Source organism: Symphalangus syndactylus, chromosome 22, assembly GCF_028878055.3.
Source record: "Symphalangus syndactylus isolate Jambi chromosome 22, NHGRI_mSymSyn1-v2.1_pri, whole genome shotgun sequence".
Classification (NCBI taxonomy): Eukaryota; Metazoa; Chordata; class Mammalia; order Primates; family Hylobatidae; genus Symphalangus; species Symphalangus syndactylus.
The window spans coordinates 23978230-24000563 of record NC_072444.2 but is presented as its reverse complement, the minus strand read 5'-3'; the positions used below and the strand labels follow the sequence as shown (position 1 = coordinate 24000563).

General features: G+C 47.5%; 2 protein-coding genes and 1 long non-coding RNA gene across 4 annotated transcripts; all 3 read right to left on the bottom strand.

The window, feature by feature from the left end:
• Nucleotides 1-271: 271 nt before the first annotated feature.
• On the bottom strand, nt 272-2763 carry LOC134735562 (uncharacterized). Its single transcript, XR_010118761.1, has 3 exons — nt 2701-2763; nt 1933-2036; nt 272-386 (listed from the first exon to the last, which is right to left on the bottom strand). It is a non-coding gene; the product is annotated as an uncharacterized lncRNA (long non-coding RNA).
• A 4117-nt stretch (nt 2764-6880) lies between these two features.
• On the bottom strand, nt 6881-12217 carry PRAMEF14 (PRAME family member 14). Of its 2 annotated transcripts, XM_055261639.1 has the most exons (4): nt 12140-12217; nt 9990-10301; nt 9016-9594; nt 6881-8069 (listed from the first exon to the last, which is right to left on the bottom strand). In XM_055261639.1, exons 2-4 carry the CDS (start codon nt 10274-10276, stop codon nt 7511-7513), a joined length of 1425 nt encoding a protein of 474 aa, XP_055117614.1. In that variant the 5' UTR covers nt 10277-10301; nt 12140-12217; the 3' UTR covers nt 6881-7510. The 2 variants fall into 2 exon arrangements, with proteins under 2 accessions (XP_055117614.1, XP_055117615.1); XM_055261640.1 differs by lacking the exons at nt 9016-9594; nt 9990-10301; nt 12140-12217 and adding an exon at nt 8540-8814.
• Nucleotides 12218-17725: 5508 nt separating this feature from the next.
• Nucleotides 17726-21234, bottom strand: PRAMEF19 (PRAME family member 19). Its single transcript, XM_055261638.1, has 3 exons — nt 20904-21234; nt 19938-20516; nt 17726-18930 (listed from the first exon to the last, which is right to left on the bottom strand). The coding sequence occupies exons 1-3, from the start codon at nt 21188-21190 to the stop codon at nt 18357-18359; spliced, it is 1440 nt and encodes a 479-aa protein (XP_055117613.1). The 5' UTR covers nt 21191-21234; the 3' UTR covers nt 17726-18356.
• Nucleotides 21235-22334: the final 1100 nt, after the last annotated feature.

The window sequence follows — 22334 nt, the reverse complement described above, 5'->3', positions numbered from 1 at the left end:
CTGAGTGTTTTAATGGGACCCTGGGAGGGAACCAAGGCAACATAAAACATGGCAGGTATTTTGTGGGCATTTAGACAAAAGGATCGAAAGACTTCCTTCTAGATTGAGCTTAAAAATTAAAAAAAAACATAATTACAAAAGAGATAATGCAGACTCTTAAAGCATCGCCGTGTCTTTGAGGGCAGAGACAGCAGATACAGTCTTGGCTCCTACTGGAAGTTGAAGCATCATTACTCATAAACATGGTGGGCTTCCCTCCGAATACCAGCTTGGGAAGATTGCATCTGAGTGTGTGAGCTGGGGCAGAGCCCAGAGAGGAGCAGTGTGGTCACAGATAAGGAGGGAGACTTTTCAATCTGGAAGCATGGATGGTGGAAGCTGTGTATCTGCAGAATTTGGGAGAGAAATGAACCCCTTGGGGGAATCCTACACCATCCCCAGGACCCCAGCGAGAATCCTGCAGTTTGGGGGATCTTTCTGCCATGTTCTGGTTGCCTGTGCTTTGAAGGTGCTCTTCTGCTGTCCAGGTCAGAGCAGCCTTCGGAGCCCATCTGAAGGGACGGCCTGACCTCAGTTCCACTCACTGAATTTCTGCTGGGATTCCAAAGCTTCTCCAGGCTTTTCATCCGGGTCTCTAAAATATTTCTGAACTTCCGTTTTCCTCCCCCAGCCTGAGCTGTCGGAGAAGCTGAGTCCTCTGCTTCCTGGAAATGTCAGCCGATCTCTCCTGCACCCAGGAGTATAGCCACAAACAATGCTAAAAGACACTCTCCCTGGAATCAGCAGTGACTCACACATTCTCCCCAAATTCTACTGAGCTATTTCGGTGCCCACAGCAAGGCACAAAGCAGGGAGCTCCTCAGCTGCTGCTCTGGACCTAAAGAGGCACCCAGGACCAATGGAGGGGAACCTTGTCTACCTCTCACAGGAAAAGCTGACTCCTCTGGTTCTCCTAGAAGTGCCAGGCTGTTGGCAGAGCCTGGGACAGGTCCCAGTGTGGGGGCCATCCCTTCCCAGGCCCCGCTGGCCCAGCCTTAGAGCTGACGAGGCTGCACCTGGAATGCAATGAGTCTGTTTCTGAGTCAGCGCTTTTCCTGTGGTGTTTGCCCTCTGTGCATTTCTAACAGTCAAAAATCTCGGGTCAGGCCCTGCTGTGGCCTCCTCTAGTCCTCAAGAGGGTTTCATTCCAGATCGCATTTATAACTATCTTTCCCAAGACCGGGGCTGCCCCTCTTTTTTCCTCCAATAAAGATATGAGGAGAAGGTCACTCTGAGAGCGGACAGTGGATGTTGAGGGAGGTGCCTGTAGCAGCCTGGGGTCAGGGAGATCTGGGAACTTGCTGCCGCCGGATGGAGCCAGGGGGACTCCAGAAAGGGAGTGGCCCAGAGGAGCTGATGGGGGCCAGAGTAAATGAGGAGAGAGATGGCAGCAGCGTGGGGGACCGGGTTCTCTGGGTTTCACAGAGCCACATTCCTCGTAAACTGGGGACTTGGATTTGAGACCCTGAAAGGACTGGGGCCTGGGTGTGGGGCTGTGAGCTTCCAAGGCCCTTTGATTTTGCCACGGTCTACATGAAGTTCCATTGGTTGCCCCACCCAACCCCAGGGGCAGAAAGTCAGTCTAGCAGGGAGACCTGGGAAGAGAGCGGCAGTGGCAAGCATCCACCCTGGATGCAAAGACAAGGGACAGGTCAGAGGGAGGAAGCCTTGGCGTGAGGCCAGGGGAAGGGAGGCACTTTGGATATGGTGCAGTTCCGTTTCTGCATTTGTCACAGCCTCACAGGACTGTGAGGATTGAACTTTGCAGGAAGGAATGAGGAAGAATGGGGTCTGGACTGGAGTCCCTGTCATCCAAGTGACCCGCTATCTACTCCTGCAAACGAGATGACGGTCTTGCTAGATGTAAGTCAAACCCGGGCCTGTCAGGCTAACCGGCACTTTCTGGTGGATCCGGAAGAAGCACAGTGATCCTCGGTCGAAAAAATCTCGCATTGTCCAGGGCTGAGGTTTGTCAAGTGGCGCTGAAGGGGGAGACTCTGGGGAAAAACCACAGAGGAGATTTTGGTATATTTCACACTCTCACTGCCCAGTGCCTCTCCTTCCTATTAATCAGGCGTGCTGGCAGGACAATCACTTGAACCTGGGAAGCGGAGGTTGTGGCAAGCTGAGCTAGTGCCATTGCACTCCAGGCTGGGTGGGCAACAAGAGCGAAACTCTACCTCAAGAAACAACAACAATAAAAACAACAACAACAACACTTTGGGATCCCAAGGCGGGTGGATCACCTGAGGTCGGGAGTTTGAGACCACCCTGACCAACATGGAGAAATCTCGTCTCTACTAAAAATACAAAACTAGCCGAGTGTGGTGGCGTATGTCTGTAATCCCAGCTACTCCAGAGGCTGAGGCAGGAGAATTGGTTGAACCCAGGAAGTGGAGGTTGCAGTAAGCCAAGATTGCGCCATTGCACTCCAGCCTGGGCAACAAGAGCGAAACTCCATCTCAAAACATAAACAAACAAACAAACAAATAAATAAATAAATAAATAATAGGTGACACCTCAGTTCTAAGAAAACTTCACTATTTTTTCTTAAAATCCTAGTGATTATTTCAACCTCTCCTTAGAGATCCTATAAAATTAGAAACCCAAACTCCCTCGTACATGACTCTCTCCTGAATAAGCCCTCTCTTGAGTATGTACCTTTGCTTTGCAATAGACACTTCTTGCCTTTTGCTTCATTCTGCCTACTTCCTAAACCCTTTCTTGCAGCGATGACACGAATGTGGACACTGGTTGGTGACTGAGTCTCTGGGTACCCGGAGACGACCTAATCGCTATGGCAATAGTCAGAGTCTAAAAGTCACACAGGATATCACAATTCACTCTGGTTTTTCTTGGGGGAAAAATCCAGTAACTTCGGCCCCGTATCCCCAAAGGGCATCACTCAGCACAAACTGAGAAGCAGCAGTCCTACCGCTGGGTTGTAAGTATATGGCTTTATTTCTGGGTTCTCTATTCTGTTCCGTTGGTCTATGTCTCAACCTTCATACTGGCACCATGCAGTTTTGCTTACTATTGCCTTACCGTATAAACTGAAGTCAGGAAATGTGATGCCTCCACATTTGTTCATTTTGCTTAGGATTGCTTTGGCTCTTCAGCCTCTTTTTTGGCTCCATATGAATTTTAGGATTCTTTCTGTAATCCTGTGGAAATGATGTTTGTATTTTGGTGTCAATTTTTAGATTGACATTTTTAGATTGATGTTTGATGTTTGCAATTTTTAGATTGCTTTGGGCAGTGTGGTCATTTTCACGATATTGTGTCTGTCAGTCCATCAGCATGGGATGTTTTTCTTCTTTTCTGTCATCTATGATTTTTTTCAGCAGTGTCTTGTAGTTCTCCTTGTAGAGATCCTGTACCTAATGGTTAAGTGTATTCCTAGGTTGCTTTTGTGATTGTCAGTTTTTGTTGTTGTTTTGCAACTATTGTAAAGGGATGGAGTTCTTGATTTGCTTCTCAGCTTGCTTGTTGTTGGTATAAAAGAGTGTTACTGATTTGTACATACAGATTTTGTACCTGAGACTTAAGTGAATTCATTTATCTCATCTATGAGTCTTTTGGTGGAATCTTTCAGGTTTTCTAAGCACGTATGATCATATCATTGGCAAACACAGGTAGTTTCACTTCCTTCTTTCCAATTTAAATGTGCTTTATTTCTTTTTCTTACCAGATTGCTCTGACAAAAACTTTCAGTCCTATGTTGATTACAAGTGGATAAAGTGAGCATTTTTGTCTTCTTATAGTTCTTAGTGGGAATACTTTCAACATTTCTTCATTCAATATGATGTTGCATATGGATTTGTCATTTTTGGCTTTTATTATTTTGATATATGTTCTTTCTAGGCATAGTTTGTGTGAGTGTAGTCTATTATTTTACAAGCTTAGATTTATATTCTGTTTTACCTGAGTGCATTCTGAGATTTGGCATCTATTTTACCGGATATAAGTACAGCTATTCTTGCTGTTTTTTGGTTTCCAGTTGCATGGAATATCTTATTCTACCCCTTCATTTTCCATCTACATGTATCCTTACAGGTGAAGTGAGTTTCTGGAAAACAGCATAGAGTAGGGTCTTATTTTTTTACTCATTCAAAGACGCTATGCCTTTCACTTGCAGAACTGAGATAAATTATATTCATTGTTTTTATTGGTAAAGGCTTAGTACTCCCATTTCATTTCTTGTTTTTTGGTTGTTTAGAGACTTCTCTCTTCCATCCTTTTCTTATTGTCTTTCTTTGTGTTTAAGTAATTTTCTCTTCTGGAATCCTTGGAATGTGACTTTTCTGGCCAGAAACCTCTGTGGCTGGGGGCACCTTTGCCAGAGTTTTGATGGGGTTCACTGGGTTCGTTCTGCCCACTCAGCCTGGTAGACTACGCTTGGCTCATGTTTCAGGCCTGGAGCACATGCCTATTAAGGGTGGGTCAGGGCTGGAGCGGTGAGGGGTGTGTGAGTGAGCAGGGGGTCTGGCCACTTTGGACAGTCACTGGCTGCTGCTGCAGCAGTGGGGCGGGCAGCTCCAGGTGCCAGCACGGGTGCCAGATTTCTGCAAGGCTGCAAATGAACCAGGCACAGCACAAGCAGCTTCCATGGTTGTCACTGGAATACACAGTGACACCAACACTGAAAGCTTGGAAATGCCAGGAACTGCAGAACCCCCAAAAGGGGGTCACAGCCCTGGCTCAGGAAGCTCCCACATCTGGGCTCCTGGAAGAGTAGTAGCTCTCTCTTTTTCTCTTCACCTACAACTTGGTGAGCAAGGGACATGTTTCAGCTTTGTTTGTGTTATTGCTCTTTTAGCCCCACCATTAGGCGTGTCCCAAGTTCTTGTCCTGAGACCAGGAAGAATGAAATATGCAGACAAGTGGAGGGTGAGCGAGATAAAGAGGAGCTTTATTGAGCAATAGAACAGCTCAGAGACCCACAGTGGGTAGCTTCTTTCTGCAGCCAGGGTGTCCTGATGAGTGTTCAGCTCTGAGCAGAGAGGAGGCCCTGGGGTGGGTGATCCCTCTCTCCTGGCAGGTTATTCCATCATCACCACAGCTCTCAGTAGAGAGGAGACCCTGGAGTGGGTTGCTGCTCTCTGCAGGAAAATCATCCCAATAGTGGGTAGTTCCTCTCTGCCACTGGTCTTCCTAATGTTCTCCCTGAGTCTGGGGTTGTTTTGGCATCAGGCAGGAGAAAGTATGTGCTAATTGGGTCATAGATGGCCATGAGCAGGCACAGAAAAGGCAACACATGTTCCCACTCTGGTCCATAGGACTGGTGGCCCAGCCCACGGGCTTCAGGCCCTCCTTGGTCAGAAGGTGGAGCCTCACCAGTGACCCTCACTTTCCTGTCCAGGATTCTGTCTGCCTCCCACCACCAACCATGGAGCCTAGGTCACTTGTACCAAGGAGCATCCAAAGACCAGTGCTGATCTGTCTGCAACCCCCTCAGCCTCCCTTCTACACTCATCAGGGCCCAAAGTCCAGAGGGTTCAAGACAGCAGTAGGATGGTGCATCAGCACTGACCTGAGTGTGCACAGACCCACCTGGGCTGCGACAGCATCTGGGCTTGATCACAACCACAATAGAAAATTAGAGCAAGTGCCATGAGAGATGAGGCAGTGAGAGCAGACACCCCGAAGCTGCAGGAGAAGGGGGGATCTCCTGGACCCTTGAGAGCACTGGGGGACCTCAGTTGGTAACTGTGACCTGGACAGCTTCAGTTGCACCTTTGGAGCTACTGCTCTGCTAACTCGGGAGAACCAGGACTCCCTCTTGTCCCAGGCTCCCATCAGCTCCGAAGTATATGCAGCCTCGGCTGTGCCCTCTTTCTGTGTTTCCCTGAAGAGGTGACAGGTGAGATGCAGGTTCACAGCAGCTCGGGCCAACCCTGCACAAACAAACCCAATGCTCCTGGGTGTGGTTTAACGAGCCCCAACTGCACTCTCGTCCAGGAGCTTGCAGGCTAACAGTAGGCAGTGGGCAGTGAGGTAGAGGCTGTGGTGGAGACTCCAGACCTGGGACCAGGTTCCATTTTGCCATGAGAGGGTGTGGGTGGCACAGTTGGCTGCCTCAGGGACATGGAGCACAGGCCTGGCTCATGACCCTGCCAAGGGGGTGCCTCCAGGAGTGGTTCGTGGTTCCCAGGCCCAGCATCAGGCTGGTCACCCCTATGGGGGGCGGATCTTGGAAACACAGCCTGGGGTGGATCCGCATAGAACCTCCCTTCAAGACCCGGGAGCTTGACACTGTTAGCAGGATGGGCACAGTGGCCAGATAGCTGGCCAGGTCCTTGAAGCAGGTGCCATTTCTGCTTCCCACCCTGGCACCCTGATGGATGGCCCCAGCTCTGCCTTCTGGGCCTGGCATCCACACATCTTGTGCGAGCAGGGCACCACCCCATTCCTATCTTCTCCTTGGGGCCCCTCTCTGCCCATCCCTTTGCGCCTGACCGAGCTGCTCCCCATGGGCAAAAAAGTAAGAAAAAAACTGATGACTGAAGAGAAGTAAAGAATGGGTGGAGATCATCTGTACGCCTGTTTTCCCAGCACTTTGGGAGGCCAAGGTCGCTGGATCACTCGAAGCCAGGATCTTGAGACCAGGCTGATCAACATGGAAAAACCCCGTCTCTATTAAAAATACGAAAATCAGCCAGGCTTGGTGGAAAGTGCCTGCAGTCCCAGCTATTTAAGTGGTTGAGGCACAAGAATCACTTGAACCCTGAAGGAAAGAATTGCAGCGAGCCCAGACTGCACCACTGCACTCCAGCCTAAATGACAAAGGGAGATTTTGTCTCCAAAACAAAACAAAGAACAAGAATGGGTGGGAAATACTCAAAATGATCAAATTTTATTTGGTTGCTTTGATGTTCTACAGCTGAAACTCAATCACAGACAAATTAGTATTTCATTATTTTTCCATCAGTAACTCAATAACTGGAGATTTCTGATGGATAAATTGCTACAACAGGTTAAAAGTTTTCTTTGAGGTTCTCTATTTCTGATATTTCTTGGTAAACATCCTTGCAGGGATAACATTCTCATCACTGTAGTACTTTAGCTTCTCTTTCTGACTCTGCAGGACACGGGTTCCTGAAGGTCTCGTTGACGTCACCTCAACATTTTCCTCCAGCCTTGCCCCCTGCTGTTATGTTTTTTTTCCCTCACACTGAGCACTTGCCTGCACTTCCTTTAAGTCGCATGTGGCCTGGACACAGTCACTCATGCCAGTAATCCCAGCACTTTAGGAAGCTGAGGCAGGAGGATCCCATAAGCCCAGCAGTTTGAGACCAGCTGGAGCAACATAGCGAAACCCTGTCTCAAATTGTCTTTAATAAAAATTTTGGAATTATTAAAAAAGGAAATAAGAAAAAAGAAAAAGAACTTGCACCTACATACTAGATTTTAGTGTCCAAGTGCCTGGAAGAGAACTTTGGATTTATCTACCCTGCTGGACACGCCTTCCCTAGCAGCAAAGATGGAGCTCCAGTTCCTCAGATGGTGATGAACCACAGGAAGGGCAGGGGATGGGACCAATGAAGATCCTCTTGGGCTGCCTGACTTCCCTCAGTGTACACATCAGCTCAGCCCGAAGTGGGGTGAAGATCTCCCAGTTGACACGAACCAACGAATTCAAACTCTCCTCAGGGGCAGGATATGTCTCCAGGCTTAACTTGCTCAGCGCACTGGTGTGGCGCAGCAGGTCCTTCAGGGCGTCCATAGACATGCAATTTCTGCCAAAGTAGAAGGTGGTGAGCTGGGAGCAGCGGCTCAGGCCAGGCAGGATGGCACGGAGTTGGGAGTAGTGGATCTGACAGCCCTCCAACACGAGGGTCTCGAGAGTGGCAGCAATTTTCTGTAGCAGAGCTCCGAGGGGTTCAAGACTGATGCGGAGCAGCAGCACATAGCTGAGATTCAGATGCTTTAGGTAACCGAGGCTTGGGTACTGGGAGAGGCACTTCACGTCCTCTTCCAATAGGTAGCCACAAGTTAATTCCAAGTTCTCCAAGGGGTTCTGGAGGCACCTGTGGAGATCAAGAAGTTAGTTCTGGGCAATGGTACCAGTTAGATGAAGGTAGTGGGGAATAACATCAGGGAAAATGCCTGCTTCAACCAAACACAACTTTATTCCCACCATCTGATGATGGTCCTCATGCAAGTTGCTGCATGACGAGGACCCTGATCGTTCAGGGGCTGTCCCAATTTAGGCTCAGCCCTTTCACCATTGCTTGTGTGATTGGTTCAAGGCCAAAAAATCTCTAAAGCCTTTTTTTTCATCTTTTAGCAGAAAACTTCATCTCTGGGCCACAGGTACCCAATGGGAGATGTGCACAAAGAACTCAACTCAGCAAGGTCTAGGGACATCAGCTAGGGCTACCTGCTAGCAGGGGCTCCCTGACATGCCTGCATCTGCAAACCAACTATCACTTTTTACCACTGTCACACCTACTCCCTCACCTCCATCCCGGAAGCACACATTTCCCATGTCAATTACCTTTCCTGGAGTTCAAAACAACCTTTTACAGACAGGGAATCAGAGACAGGATCATTCGTGATCACTAAGCTGGTGAGGACAGACCTTCTATTGTGAAATGCATAGGTTTGATGCACTTTCCCTCCTTTCATACCCTCCTCTATTATCTCTTTGACATCATATCAACTTGAAACACACTTTGTAACAGGAAATTCACACGTGCACCCCCAGTAGAGATGAAACTCCCACTAACTAGCTTGTACATGATGTCCCTCTCTAGCTTCTACCCCAGGTGAGCCCTCTGCCCTTATAGGAGCGATCCTGTGATAGCCACTCCAGGACATGGAACACTGAATGGGACATTGTGTTGACCTTCTGGTATCCCCTTCACTGTGACATTGCCACTGGCTGGCACACAGGACACGCCTTCTAGTGTTTGCTGTAACAAAACAAGGCTGTTCTGTGGTCTGCATAGAAAGTGCATGATCCTTTCTCACCTGATCAGCAGTTCCAGGTGTCCACTGAAGAAGGTGATCAATTTTATTTTAAGCAACTGGAGGTGTTCCAGCCTGAGGAACACAGAGCTCAATTTGGCAACTAACCGTCCCTCGAGTTCAATGTCTGACGTGTAATGATGGCACCTGGAGAAAACGAGTTTGCGAAGATTCTTCATCTCCTTCAGGTAACAACGAAGCTTTCTTATCAGACGTGGCCAGGACATGTTGCGAATTTCCAGCTCCTGAATACTATTCAGGTATATTATTTTCAATGACTTTCTGAGATATTTAATCGGCGTTAGATAATTGACCAGCTTACTACAGCACAGGTGTACTAAACCTCTCCTTTGGTAAACCCACTGAAAGAGGTATCTCAGGCATTCATCCTGGGGTATTTCCTTGAGGCAGACATCTATGAACACCTTTAAGGGCTGGTGCTCTCCCATCCTTGGACAATCCTCTGCTGTCTGCCTCTTACTCATGGCCTCTGGGGAGCAGGACAGGGCCCAGGCTCCAGGGCATCCGGCCCAGAAATTCTCATCAACATCCCGCAAATCCAGCACTTGAAGTTTCCACCTCCTGTGGGTAAAGTAAGGGAGAGGCTCAGAATTTAGAAGGACCCATCCCTGATTTTGCTTTCATTCTCATCCCATAAATCAGCTGCTCCTGTCCTCAGTGCTCCCTGTTCTCTTTGTTTTCTCTTGATCCCTTTTCCCTTATGATTCTGACTGGTCCCCACTTCTATTTCCTTTACATTTCACTGAGTAAAGGCAGGTTTCTTTTCCAACAGTGGACCCTGTATGGTGAGCAGTCCTTTCTCTGAGGATCTGGACAATGGCCAAAGCCTCCCTGACCTTCCTCGGCAGCACCATCAGAAGACTCTGGGCCACACTTGGGCTACTTCTCTGCCTGACCCTGCTGTTCTTTCCCTGGACACCTGAGCCCCATCTACCAGCCCTCCTGGGTCACCTCACCTGGGGCGATCCTTCTGTGTAAGCAGCCTATGAAGCCCTTCTAGCAATGCTTTTAAGGTCTCCAGATGAAGCGTCTTCATCAGCGATCCCAGAGGGAGGCGATTGAAGGGCCAGGCCTGCACCATCACCGTCAGAATCTGGAAGTGTCTCCTGCTGAAGGCCTCCAGGAAGAGTGGGAGATAGAGCACCCTGGGCAGCTCCTCCACGGCAGAGATGGCCAAGGCCTGGTCTCTCAGCAGGCTCTGCACTGCCAGCTCCAGGAGTCTGGGTGGGGCCTGGATGCTCATCCTGTTGGATCTGCAAGGAAAAACTCTAGAAGACAAATCCAGGGAAAATGTATCACTCTCAGGGCAAACACAATCACCCCATCTTCTCCTAGGACCAATATCATTGCTCTGGTAGAGGTAGAAAAATTACCACTTTACCCCAATTCCACTCTGTGCTTGGTGGCTTCAAATCTATATTTCTGCTTCTGCTGGTACCAGGAAGAATGTCTTCCAAACACCAAGGAGGGAGGGGTCGAAGACACCACTGGCCCATTAATTTTCATCCATTGCTCCACTGAATCCCAGAACCACCAGACAGTGCCACTGAAGATCCTGAAAGCCAAGCTCTACCTCCTTGAGGAAAATTTTCTTGTCACTCACCACCCTAAAGCAATGAGAATGAGAGTGTCCTGTGGCCCCAGACAGCCTACATTCTCAGTTCACACCATGAACACACTGGGGGAACACTAAAGGGACTCCCTAAAATCGATGCCATTATTTTTCATTTTGAAAATTTTCTACCAGAAATGGACCAGGTGCTGTGGCTCATGTCTGTAATCCCAACGCTGCTGGAGGCCAAGGCAGGCAGATCACTTGAGGTCAGGAGTTCGAGAACAGCCTGGCCTACATAATGAAACCATGTCTCTACTAAATATAAAAAAATTAAGAATCATTTGACTCCAGAAGGCAGAGGTTGCAGTGAGCCGAGATCGCACCACTGCACTCCAGCCTGGGTGACAGAGTTAGACTCTGACTCAAAAATAAACAAATTGATAAATTAATTAATTTAAATATTAGCCAAGTGTGGTCATGCGTGATTGTAATCCTAGCTACTCTGGAGGCAGAGGAAGGAGAATCACTTGAAGCCCAGAGGCAGAGTTTCCAGAGAGCCCAGCTCTGGGCCCTGCACTCCAGTCTGGGTGACACAGTCAGAGTACATCGCAGAAAACAACAAAATAATTCACTGGAACTGTAAAAGTGGTGTGATGGTATTCTACAGCATTTGGAAGGTATGTATAGAAATGCTAACTGTAGCTGGGCACGGTGGCTCACTCCTGTAATCCCAGCACTTTGGGAGTCTGAGGTGGGCAGATCTCCTGAGGTCAGGAGTTTGAGGCCAGCATGGCCAACATGTCAAAACCCTGTGTCTACTAAAAATGCAAAAATTAGCTAGGCATGGTGGTGAGTGCCTGTAATCCAAGCTACTCAGGAGGCTGAAGCAGGAGAATCACATGAACTAGGAGGCAGAAGTTTCAGTGAGCCGAATCACACCATGGCACTCCAGCCTGGGCAACAATAGGGAAACTCCATCTCAAAAAAAATAAAATAAAATAACCAGAAACTGTAAAAGTGCTACGATGCTATTCTAGAGCACTGTAACTCTAAGATGAAGGTTCCAATACACATCACTTCTACGTACTCCCAATTACCCACTTTTGGATGGATCCTAGGGGCAAAAATAAATCCCATGATCTGAGCAAAACTGCACTCTTGAGATTGGTGTGTGGGATACCTTTAAGGATTTCAAGAAAATGAAAGCACACTTGGAGAATCACAATAACACCAAGTCTATGAACTGTAATTGAAGGGCACAAAAATAAATAACTTCAAATATCAAGAAATAAAAATTCATCTAACTGTCGATTGTTAATATATTTTTTAAAAACCTGCTTCGATAAGAATTTTAAAAGACAAAAACCAAGCACAAATCACAATTTGATGGATGAAGACAAAACTACATTTAGAGGAAAAATGAAAGCCTAAGTCTGTTCATCTCACGAAACAGACAAAAATATTCTGTGCCACTTTGGGATGTGGTGTCACCATCCCTGACTGGCTGGCTGCAGATCAGATGGGCTTGACCATAAGAAGGTGGTGACTTACCAGCGCTGGACTCACTTTGCAGAGTTCTGGGACCTCTCAGAGAACCAAGCAGTAGCTCCAGGTACGAGTGCCGTGGGTCTCTTCTGTGTTCCCTCAGGAGCTTTTATGGACCTTTCTAACCCCAGCCTTCCCTTCTCAATCACCAGCTTTCAATCAGAAAGTGATACCTGATTAGATCTTGTAGTCACACCCAGTTAATCCTGATTGAGTTTTCAGCTTTCTTCTGACTAATTGATTGAATTAGATACACATTTATGGAAGTAAAAGAATAAATAATAGGGTGAAAGTCCAAAACTCATTCCTTCATTTATTCCCCAAATACTGATGAAGTTTGGCTAATAGATGACTTTCATAGTGATACAGGGAAGGGATTAATCTGTTACTGATATTAGACAAAAAAAAAAAACCTCAAGGTGTCCTTATTGGAGGATGTTTGGCCACATCAAAATTGTCAAAATGTTTCAGAGGTACAACAGCCTGAAGAAGATAGTGATGTCATTCCCAAGAAAACAGAATAAAAAGCTGTGTATATCGCATGGTCGCCTGGGTTTTATGCTATCTAACATAGCAGATCATATGCACATTCAGGTAGAAGAAAGGAACCACTGAGACTGTGATCGATCTCAAGACTAAGTCAAGGCTTCCCTGAAGGAAATCAGGACAAAGTGACTAAGTGAGGTGGGGACTGAGCAGAATGAGACTAGGTGTCCTAATGGGAGCCTGGAAAGGAAACAGGACAATATAAAACATGGTGGTTATCTTGTGGGCATCTAGATGTCAGGACTGAAAGTCTTTTGTCAAGATTGAGTTTATTTATTGATTGTTTAATTGATTTTCAGACTGGACCTCCATCTGTCACCCAGGCTGGAGTGCAGTGGCACGATTTCAGCTCACTGCAACCTCAACCTTCTGGATTCAAGCGATTCTCTCACCTTGTCTCCCGAGTAGCTGGGAATTACGGGTGCGCTCCAACATGCCCCACTAATTTTTGTATTTTTAGTCGAGATGGGGTTTCACCATGTTGGCCTGGCTGGTCTCTAATTCTTGACCTCAAGTGATCTCCCCACCTCGGCCTCCCAAAGTATTGGGATTACAGGCAGCAGCCATCTAACCCACCCTAGATTGAGTTCAGAAATTAAAAGGAGAATCATCAAAAGAGACAGGGCAGCCTCTTAAACCATAACATTGGCTTTGAGAACACAGGGGGCGGGTACAGTCTTGGCCCTACTAGAAGGTAAAGTGTATTTACCCACAAAAGTGGTGGGCTCCTCTCAGAAAACCAGCTTGCAAAGATGGAATCTGAGAATGTGAGCTGGAGCAGAGGCCAGAGAGAAGACTGTAGCCAGACATGGGAAGGGAGACTTTCCCAAGCTGGAAGCCATGAAGGTAGAAACTGTGGGCTCTGCAGGATGTGAGAGAGAAATGAAGCAGGATCCATATGTCCCTGTCATGGTGCTATCATCTGGAAACCTTTCCTTTAGACTCTGGGATCTTCCCACAGTGGAACATTTCCCAGCAACCATTGGCCCCAGTCATTTTCCAGGACCCTTCATCCAAATCTTAATCTCACTGACTCCCTTCCTACTCTAATTTAATAATTCTTGTTTCCTCCTTCTTAGAGTCCTTTCCTGTCACTAATATTGAACACAGAGATTCTTATCAGAGCATCACCATTAGGCCTACAAAGAAAGCTCAGGGCCGGGCACAGTGGCTCATGCATGTAATGTCAGCACTTTGGGAGGCCAAGGTGGGCTGATCATGAGGTCAGGAGATCAAGACCATTCTGGCTAATATGGTGAAACTCCGTCTCTACTAAAAATACAAAAAATTAGCCGAGCATAGTGGCAGATGCCTGCACTCCCAGCTACTCAGAAGGCTGAAGCAGGAGAATTGCTTGAATCCAGGATGCGAAAGTTGCAGTGAGCTGAGATGAGACTGAGGCGGGCAGATCACCTGAGGTCAGGCATTCCAGACCAGCCTGGCCAACATAGTGAAACCCTATCTCTACTAAAAATACAAAAAGTAGCCAGATGTGGTGGCACATACCTGTAGTCTCAGCTACTTGGCTGAGGCAGGAGAATCGCTTGAACCTGGGAGGTGGAGGATGCAGTGAGCTGATACGGTGCCATTGCAGTCCAGCCTGGGTGACAGAGCAAGACTCTGTCTCAAAAAAGAAAAAGAAAAAGAAATGTGAAGTCTCCACCCCAAAGTGAACATGGGACATAAGCCACGTGTATGTTTATTCAGTATGCATGTGTTAGGCCCCCTTCATGAATACTCATAGGCCACTTCATGACCTGTTGAGTGTGTATACTTGGCCAACCCACTCAGCATAAATTCCTGCCTCATCACTTCCTCCCTGGAAGTACCAGTGAGGGATCTTTTCTGAAAGCTGCACTTTCGAGCCTAAGGCATGGCCGGTCTGCAGGCCATAAGCTACAGAAATACATCTTTTTTTCCTTTTTAAGTAGAGACAGGATCTTGCCTTGTTGCCGAGGCTAGAGCTCCTTGGCTCAAACAATCCACCCACATTGGCCTCCCAAAGTGCTGGAATTACAGGCGTGAGCCACCTTGCTTGGCCTATAGAATTATATCTTTTTTTTTTTTTTTTTTTTTTTGAGAGGGAGTCTCGCTCTTTGCCCAGGCGGCAGTGCAGCAGCATGATCTTGGCTCACTGCAATCTCCACCTCCCGGGTTCAAGCGATTCTCCTGCCTCAGCCTCCCAAGTAGCTGCGGTTACAGGCACGTGCCACCATGCCCAGCTAATTTTTGTATTTTTAGTAGAGATGGGGTTTCACCGTGTTGGCCAGGATGGTCTCGATCTCTTGACCTTGTGATCCACCCACATCAGCCTCCCAAAGTGCTGGGATTACAGGCGTGAGCCACCACACCCAGCCTAGAAATATATGTTATAATAAAATAGAGCCATGTGTGGTGGCTCATGCCTGTAATCCCAATACTTTGTAAGACTAAGATTGGAGCACTGCCTGAGCCTGGCAGTTCTAGACCAGCCCAGGTAATATAGAGAGACTCCAGTAACATGAGACCTCCACTACATGTTGAATAGGAGTGGTCACACGTAGATGCTCATCGCAGCACTATTCACAATAGCAAAGACATGGAATCCACTGGAATGCCCATCAGTGGTGGACTGGATTAACAAAATATGGTACATATACGCCATGGAAAACTACACAGCCTTAAACAAGAACAAGATAATGTCCTTTCGTTAAGTCCTCATCCTCCCTTTGCTGCAACATGGATGGAGCTAGAAGCCATTATGTTAAGCAAACTAAAGCAAGAACAGAAAAGCAAACACCACATGTTCTCACTTATAAATGGGAGCCAAACATTAAGTGTACATGACATAATAATGGGACAGTAGACGCCCGGAACTACTGGAGAGTGGAGGGTGGAAGGGGAGTGGGTATCAAAAAAACTACCAAAACCAGCTGGACATGGTGGCTCACACCTCTAATCCCAGCAATGAGGCAGGTGCATCATTTGAGGTCAGGAGTTCACCATGTCCAACATGGTGAAACCCTGTCTCTACTAAAAATACAAAAACTTAGCCTGGCGTGGTAATGCAAGTCTGTAGTCTCAGCTACTTGGGAGGCTGAGGCAGGATAATTGCTTGACCCTGGGAGGCAGAGGTTGCAGTGAGCTGAGAGCACGCCACTACACTCCAGCCTGGGTGACAGAGTGAGACGCCGCCTCAAAAAACAAACAAACAAAAACTACCAAAATTATTTATCTGATAGTTTGTCTATTATCTATAGAACAAACCTGCATCTGTATTTCTGGAACTAAATTACAAATTTGAAAACCTGTGATTTTCAGTGATTGGTTAGAGAGCTGACAAATCACCATCTCATTAGAGTCACCCACTTGATTTTTGCTTTGTCATTTTGGGGAGGTCACGGTTTCCTGTTTGCTCTAGTTTGTTGTAGATATAGATCTGTATTTTTGCACTGAAGGAAGAATGGTTTACTCCAGTTTTCTCTGTCTGGCTTGTTTTGCTTTGGACTGAATACATTCCTTTAGTGAATCTTCACCACTAGGTTGCTGCTTCCTTCTTGGCTCCAGGTGGTGGCCTAAGCCCAGGTTTACCTAAGTTTTAGTAAACCACGAGAGTGCTGCCAGTCCCAAATGGGGGAAGTCCCAAAGGGATTCCCATGGCAGTGTAGGAGCGCTAGCTAGGTCAAGCCCAGGTTTTCCTGTTTTTTGATAAGGAGAGAAGGGAGGTGTGATAGGAAGATCTCTCATTGAAATGAGTTTGTTTCCAAAAGGATGTATATTTGTATTAATATGGGCTGGAAATATTTAGAATGTATTATCCACCTAAATGATTTTAGCATTATTCTAAAAGAGAAATTGGGTATCTTTACTGGACACAATCACTTTAATTCAGTAAACCCCACTAGTCACCATGAGGACAGGTCAGTGCCCTGGTTTTCCTGTTTTTTGATAAGGAGAGAAGGGAGGTGTTACAGAAAGATGTCTCATTGAAATGAGTTAATTTCCAAAAGGATGCATATTGATGTGGGCTAGAAATATTTAGAATGTATTATCTACCTAAATGATTTTAGCATTTTTCTAAGAGAAATTGGACATCTTTACTACACACAATTACGTTAATTCAGTAAAACCCACTAGCCACCATGAGGACAGGCAAGGGTTGGTGATGCCATGAGGCTCCCGCTAGTACACACTATGGCCATTCCCTTCCAAGGCAGGGGGCTGCACCTTGTGCAGTGAAGCCCTTTCCTGACATGGCCAATGATCAGGAACAGATTCTCCCAGATCTTCCCATTAGGAGTGAGCAAGGTCTCAGTATCTGGGGAGCAGTGAGGGCCCCTGACTAGAAGAGGGTTGACTCAATGGTTCATCATCACTGCCCACACAGAATGTTCCAGGTCCCAGGCATGCATCTTTTGTGGATGAACCCAGTGAACAACCACAGGAGAAAGTAAGGAAGAGATGACTGGAGAGGTAACGAATGGGCATAAATTAATCAAAGTTTAGGCTGGGCACGGTGGTTCACGCCTGTAATCCTAGCACTTTGGGAGGCTTCCTTGGTCACTTGAGGTTAGGAGTTCGAGACCAGTCAGGCCAACATGGTGAAACCCCGTCTCTACTAAAAATACAAATTCCCTTGAGCCTGGGAGTTGGAGGTTGCAGTGAGCCAAGATCACACCACTGCACTCCATCCTAGGTGACCAAGCGAGACTCCGTCAAAAAAACAAAACAAACAAACAAACAAAAGACACGTCAGGCTCGGTGGCTCATACCTGTAATCCTAGCACTTTGGGAGGCCAAGGTGGGCAGATTACCTGAGGTCAGGAGTTCGAGACCAGCCTGATCAACATGGAGAAACGCCGTTTCTATTAAAAATACAAAATTAGCCGGGCATGGTGGTGCATGCCTGTGATCCCAGCTCGGGAGGCTGAGGCAGGAAAATTGCTTGAACCCAGGAGGCAGAGGTTGCAGTGAGCCAAGATTGCGCCATTTCACTCCAGCCTGGGCAACAAGAGCGAATCTCCGTCTAAAACAAAACAAAAAAAAAAAAGAAAAAAAACACAACGACAAAATGAAGTTTATTTTGATTCCTTTATTTCCTGCAGATGAACCTAAATCACAGATGAACTAGTGCCTCTTTTTTTAATTCATCAGGAACTAAAGATTTCTGATGTATAAATTGCTGAAACAGGCTAATCAATCATGAAGGACAACAGAGAGTTTCCATTTAGGTTCCCTTTACTTCCGACGTTTCTTTGTATCCATCCTTGCTGAGATAACTCCCTCACTCTAGAACTTCAGGTTCTATTTCTGACGGTCTAGGACACAGGTCCCTGAGTCTCATTGACTCCATTCAACCTTTTCGCCAGTGCTGCCCCCTGCTGGGCTTTTTTGTTTTTTTTTTTCCACTCACAGCACACGCCTGAAACAGAGGCTTCTCTGCTCCCTCTATAAGCACCTATAGACCCGGCACGGCTGCTCATGCCTGTAATCCCAGAATCTTGGGAGGCCAAGCAGGAGGCTCCCTTAAGCGTAAGAGTTTGAGACCAGCCTGGACAACATAGGGAAACCCTGTCTCAAATTTTTAAATAAAAATTGTAAAATTGTAAAATAAGGAAAAAGAAAAATAAAAGACACCTAAGTCCCAGATTTTAGCTTCCAAGTGCCTGGAGAAAAAGCTTTTTATACCTCCACCCCACTAGGCAGGCCTTCCGCAGAAGCAAAAATTGAACTCCAGTTGCTCAGTGGGCGACGTGCCACAGCAAGGGCAGGAGACGGGGCCAAAGAAGATCCTGTCGGGCTGCCTTACTTCCCTCAGGATACGCATCAGCTCAGCCTGAAGTGGGGTGAGGAGCTCCCAAACGACATGACCCCTGTCGTCCAGACTCTCCCGAGGGGCAGGATATGTTTCCAGGCTCAAATTTCTCAGCCTGCGTGTGTGCCGCAGCAGGTCCTTCAGAACATCCATGGAGGTGTCATTGCCGTGAAAGCAGAAAGTGGTGAGGTTGGAGCAGCAGCTCAGGGCAGGCAGGATGACCCTGAGTTTGGAGTCCCTAATCCCACAGTCCACCAAGAAGAGGGTCTGAAGAGTGGCAGCAACTTTCTCTAGCAGAGCTCGGAGGGGCTCAAGACGGATGAAGCGCAGTGCACCATGACTGAGATTCAGCTGCTTCAGTTGACTGAGACTGGGGTACTGGGGAAGACACTTCAAGTCCTGTTCTTCTAGGGAGCCATAAGTTAATGCCAATGTCTCCAACGGGCTCTTGAGGCACCTGGGGAGAGCAAGAAGTTAGTACTGGGCAATGGCACCAGTTAGAGGACGGTGGTGGAAAATAACCTCAAGGGAAGAGCCTGTTTTGCCCAAACACAAGTTTGTTCTCATCATCTAATCATGGTCCTCCTGCAAGGTGCTGCCTGATGAGGACTTGGATCATTCAGAGGCAGTCCCATTTTAGGCTCAGTCCTTTCACCATCACTGGTGTGATTGGTTCAAGGCCACAAAATCTCTAAAGCCTCTTTTCTTCATCTTCCAGCAGAAAGCTTCATCTCTGGGCCACAGGAGCCCAGTGGAAGATATGCCCAAAGAACTGACCTGAGCAAGGTCTAGGGACATCAGCTAGGGCTACCTGCTTTCAGAGGCTCCCTTACATGGCCACATCTGCAAACCACCTATCACTTTGTAGCACTCTCATGCCTACTCCCTCACCTCCATCCCGGAAACACGCATTTCCCATGTCAATTACCTTTCCCGGAGTTCAAAACAACCTTTTACAGACAGGGAATTAGAGACAGGATCATTTGTGATCACTAAGCTGTGAGGACAGAGCTTCTTCTGTGAAACGCACAGGTTTGGTGCACTTTCTCTTCTTTTATACCCTCCCCTCTGTTGCCTCTTTTTTATCATATTAACTTTAAACACACTTCCTAACAAGGAATTCACAAAAGCTATTCATATTTATCATACTAACTTTAAACACACTTCCTAACAAGGAATTCCTAAAAGGAATTCACCCTCACTAGAGCTGAACCCCCCACTAACCAGCTCCCTACACGATGTCCCTTTCTGTAACGTCTACCCCAGGTCATCCCTCTGCCCTCACTGGAGCGATCCTGTGATACCCACTTCAGGATATAGAGCACCAAACAGGACAATGCATTCTAGTGTCCCCTTGCCTGGAGATCGCCAGTGGCTGGCACACAGCAGATGCTGACTAGTGTTTACTGTAACAAAAAAAGGCTGTGCTATGGCCCCCAGAGAAAGCTCACCATCCTTCCTCACCTGATCAGCTGGTCCAGATAGCCTTCGAAGAAGCAGACCCTTCTTATATAAAGCATCTGGAGGTACTCCAGCCTGGGGAACACAGAGCTGAATTCAGCAACTAACTGCTCTTGGCTGTCAAGGCTTGGCAGGTAACAACAGCCATCGGAGATGAAGAGTTCGCGAAGATTCCTCATCTGGCTTAGGTAACGGCTAAACCATACTATCATACGCGGCCAGCACATGCACCAAATTTCCAACACTTGGATACTGTCTGGGTATGCTGTTTCCAATATGTTTCTGAAATTTAGAATGTTCATTGAATAATTCACCACCTTAGTGCAGCACAGGTGTACTGAACCTCTTCTGTGCCGGACCCACCCAGAGAAGAAGCTCAGATCTTCATCCACAGAATTTTCCTTGAGGCAAACATCTATGAACACCTTCAAGGGCTGCTTCTCTCCCGTCCTTGGACAGTCCTCCACTGTCTGCCTCTTACTCATGGCCTCTGGGGAACAGGAGAGGGCCCTGGCTCCAGACCATATGGTCCAGAAATTCTCATCAACATCCCGCAAATCCAGCACTTGAAGTTTCCACCTCCTGTGAGTAACATAGGGGAAAAGCTCAGAATGAAGGCCAGGACCCACCCCTGACCTGGGCTTTCACTCCGCATAGAGGATGTCAGCTGCTTTTGTCCTCAGCGCCCCTCCTTCTGTCTCTTCTCCATCCCTTTCCCCCTTGGATTCTGCCTGGTACCCACTTCTAGTGCCTTTACCTTCCACTGGGAACAGACAGGTTCCTGTTTCCTCAGTGGACCCTGTATGGTGAGCAGTCCTTTCCCAGAGGAGCTTGGCAATGGCCAAGAACTTTCCCAGCTTTCTCACTGGCATGATCAGAAGCCCCTGGGCCACCCTCAGGTTCCCAATTTGTCTGACCCAGCTGCTTATTCCCTGGACGCCTGGGCCCTCCCCACCTGGGTCACCTCACCTGGGGCGAACATTTTGGGCAAGCAGGCAATCAATCCCATCCACTACGTAATATAAGATCTCCAGATCAGGCGTCTTCATCAGGGACCCCAGAGGGAGGCAGCGGAAGGGCCAGGACTGCACCATCACCTTCAGAACCTCACAGCGTCTCCCGGTAAAGGCCTCCACGAACAATGGGGGGAAGAGCTCCCTGGGCAGCTCCCCCAGGACGGAGATGGCCAAGGCCTGGTCCCTCAGCAGGCTCTGCCCTGCCAGCTCCAGGAGTCTGCGTGGGGCCCGGAGGCTCATCCTGATAAATCTGCAAGAAAACAAATCCAGAGAAAAGACAAACTTATCAGGCCAGTCCTCTCACACCCTGACTTCTCCTGGGCCAAAGGTCACTACTCTGGCAGGCGTGAAAGAGTGCTTAGTTTACCCCAATTCGACTCTGCAATAGTTGGCCACAGAGACATAGTTCTGCCCTTCTGGTACCAAGAAGAGTGTCTCCTAACCTCCAAGGAGCAGGCAAGATCACTACTACTCCATGAATTTTCATCCATTGCTCCACCCAACTCTATTAGCTCTGGGAAGTGTTACCAAGAATCTTCAAAGCTCAGCTCCTTTTTTGAGAAAAAATGTCTTCTCAATTTAAGGATCTAAAACAATGGTCACGTGGCTGGGCTTGGTGGCTCACAACTGTAGTCCCAGCACTTTGGAGGCCAAGGCGGGTGGCTCACTTGAGGTCAGGAGTTAGAGACCAGCCTGGCCAACAAGGTGAAATCCAGTCTTTACTAAAAATACAAAAAGTAGCCAGGCATGGTGGTGGGTGCCTGTAACCCCAGCTACTCGGGAGGCTGAGGCACAAGAATTGCTTGAACCCAGGAGGCGGAGGTTGCAGTGAGTTGAGATAGTGCCACTGCACTCCAGCCTGGGCCATGGAGTGAGACTCAGTCTCAAAAAGAAAAACAAAACAAAACATTAAAACAATGGTAATGAGAGTCTCCTGTGGCCCCAAACAGCCTACAATCTCAGTTCCCACAATGAACTTGGCTGGGAGAGACTAAAGGGATTTTTTTAACTAGACACCATTCTGTTCACTTTCAAAAGAGTAATGAGGGGCCACACATGGAGGCTCACAGCTGTAATTCCAACGCTTTGGCAAGCCAAGGCAGAACAATCACTTAAGCCCAGGAATTGCTGACCAGCCTGGGCTACTTAGTGAGACCCTGTCTTTCCAAAAAATACAAAAAATAGATGGATGTGATGGTGCACACCTGTAGTCCCAGCTACTCTGCAGGCTGAGGTGGAAGGGTGGCTTGTGTCTGGGAAGCAGAAGTTACAGTGATCTGAGACTGTGCCACTGTACCCCCAGCCTGGGCAGAAGAGCAAGACGCTGTCATAAATAAATAAATAAATAAATAAATAAATAAATAAATAAATAAAATATTCCCCA

Bases quoted from the DNA above. Each gene is read 5' to 3' on its own strand.
- PRAMEF14 (XM_055261639.1), bottom strand. From the start codon at position 10,276: ATGAGCATCCAGGCCCCACCCAGACTCCTGGAGCTGGCAGTGCAGAGC. The intron at 9,595-9,989 runs GTGAGGTGACCC...CTTTACCCACAG, and splicing joins ACACAGAAGGATCGCCCCAG to GAGGTGGAAACTTCAAGTGC. The intron at 8,070-9,015 runs GTGAGAAAGGAT...TGATCTCCACAG, and splicing joins CACCTGGAACTGCTGATCAG to GTGCCTCCAGAACCCCTTGG.
- PRAMEF19 (XM_055261638.1), bottom strand. From the start codon at position 21,190: ATGAGCCTCCGGGCCCCACGCAGACTCCTGGAGCTGGCAGGGCAGAGC. The intron at 20,517-20,903 runs GTGAGGTGACCC...TGTTACTCACAG, and splicing joins GCCCAAAATGTTCGCCCCAG to GAGGTGGAAACTTCAAGTGC. The intron at 18,931-19,937 runs GTGAGGAAGGAT...TGCTCTCCCCAG, and splicing joins TATCTGGACCAGCTGATCAG to GTGCCTCAAGAGCCCGTTGG.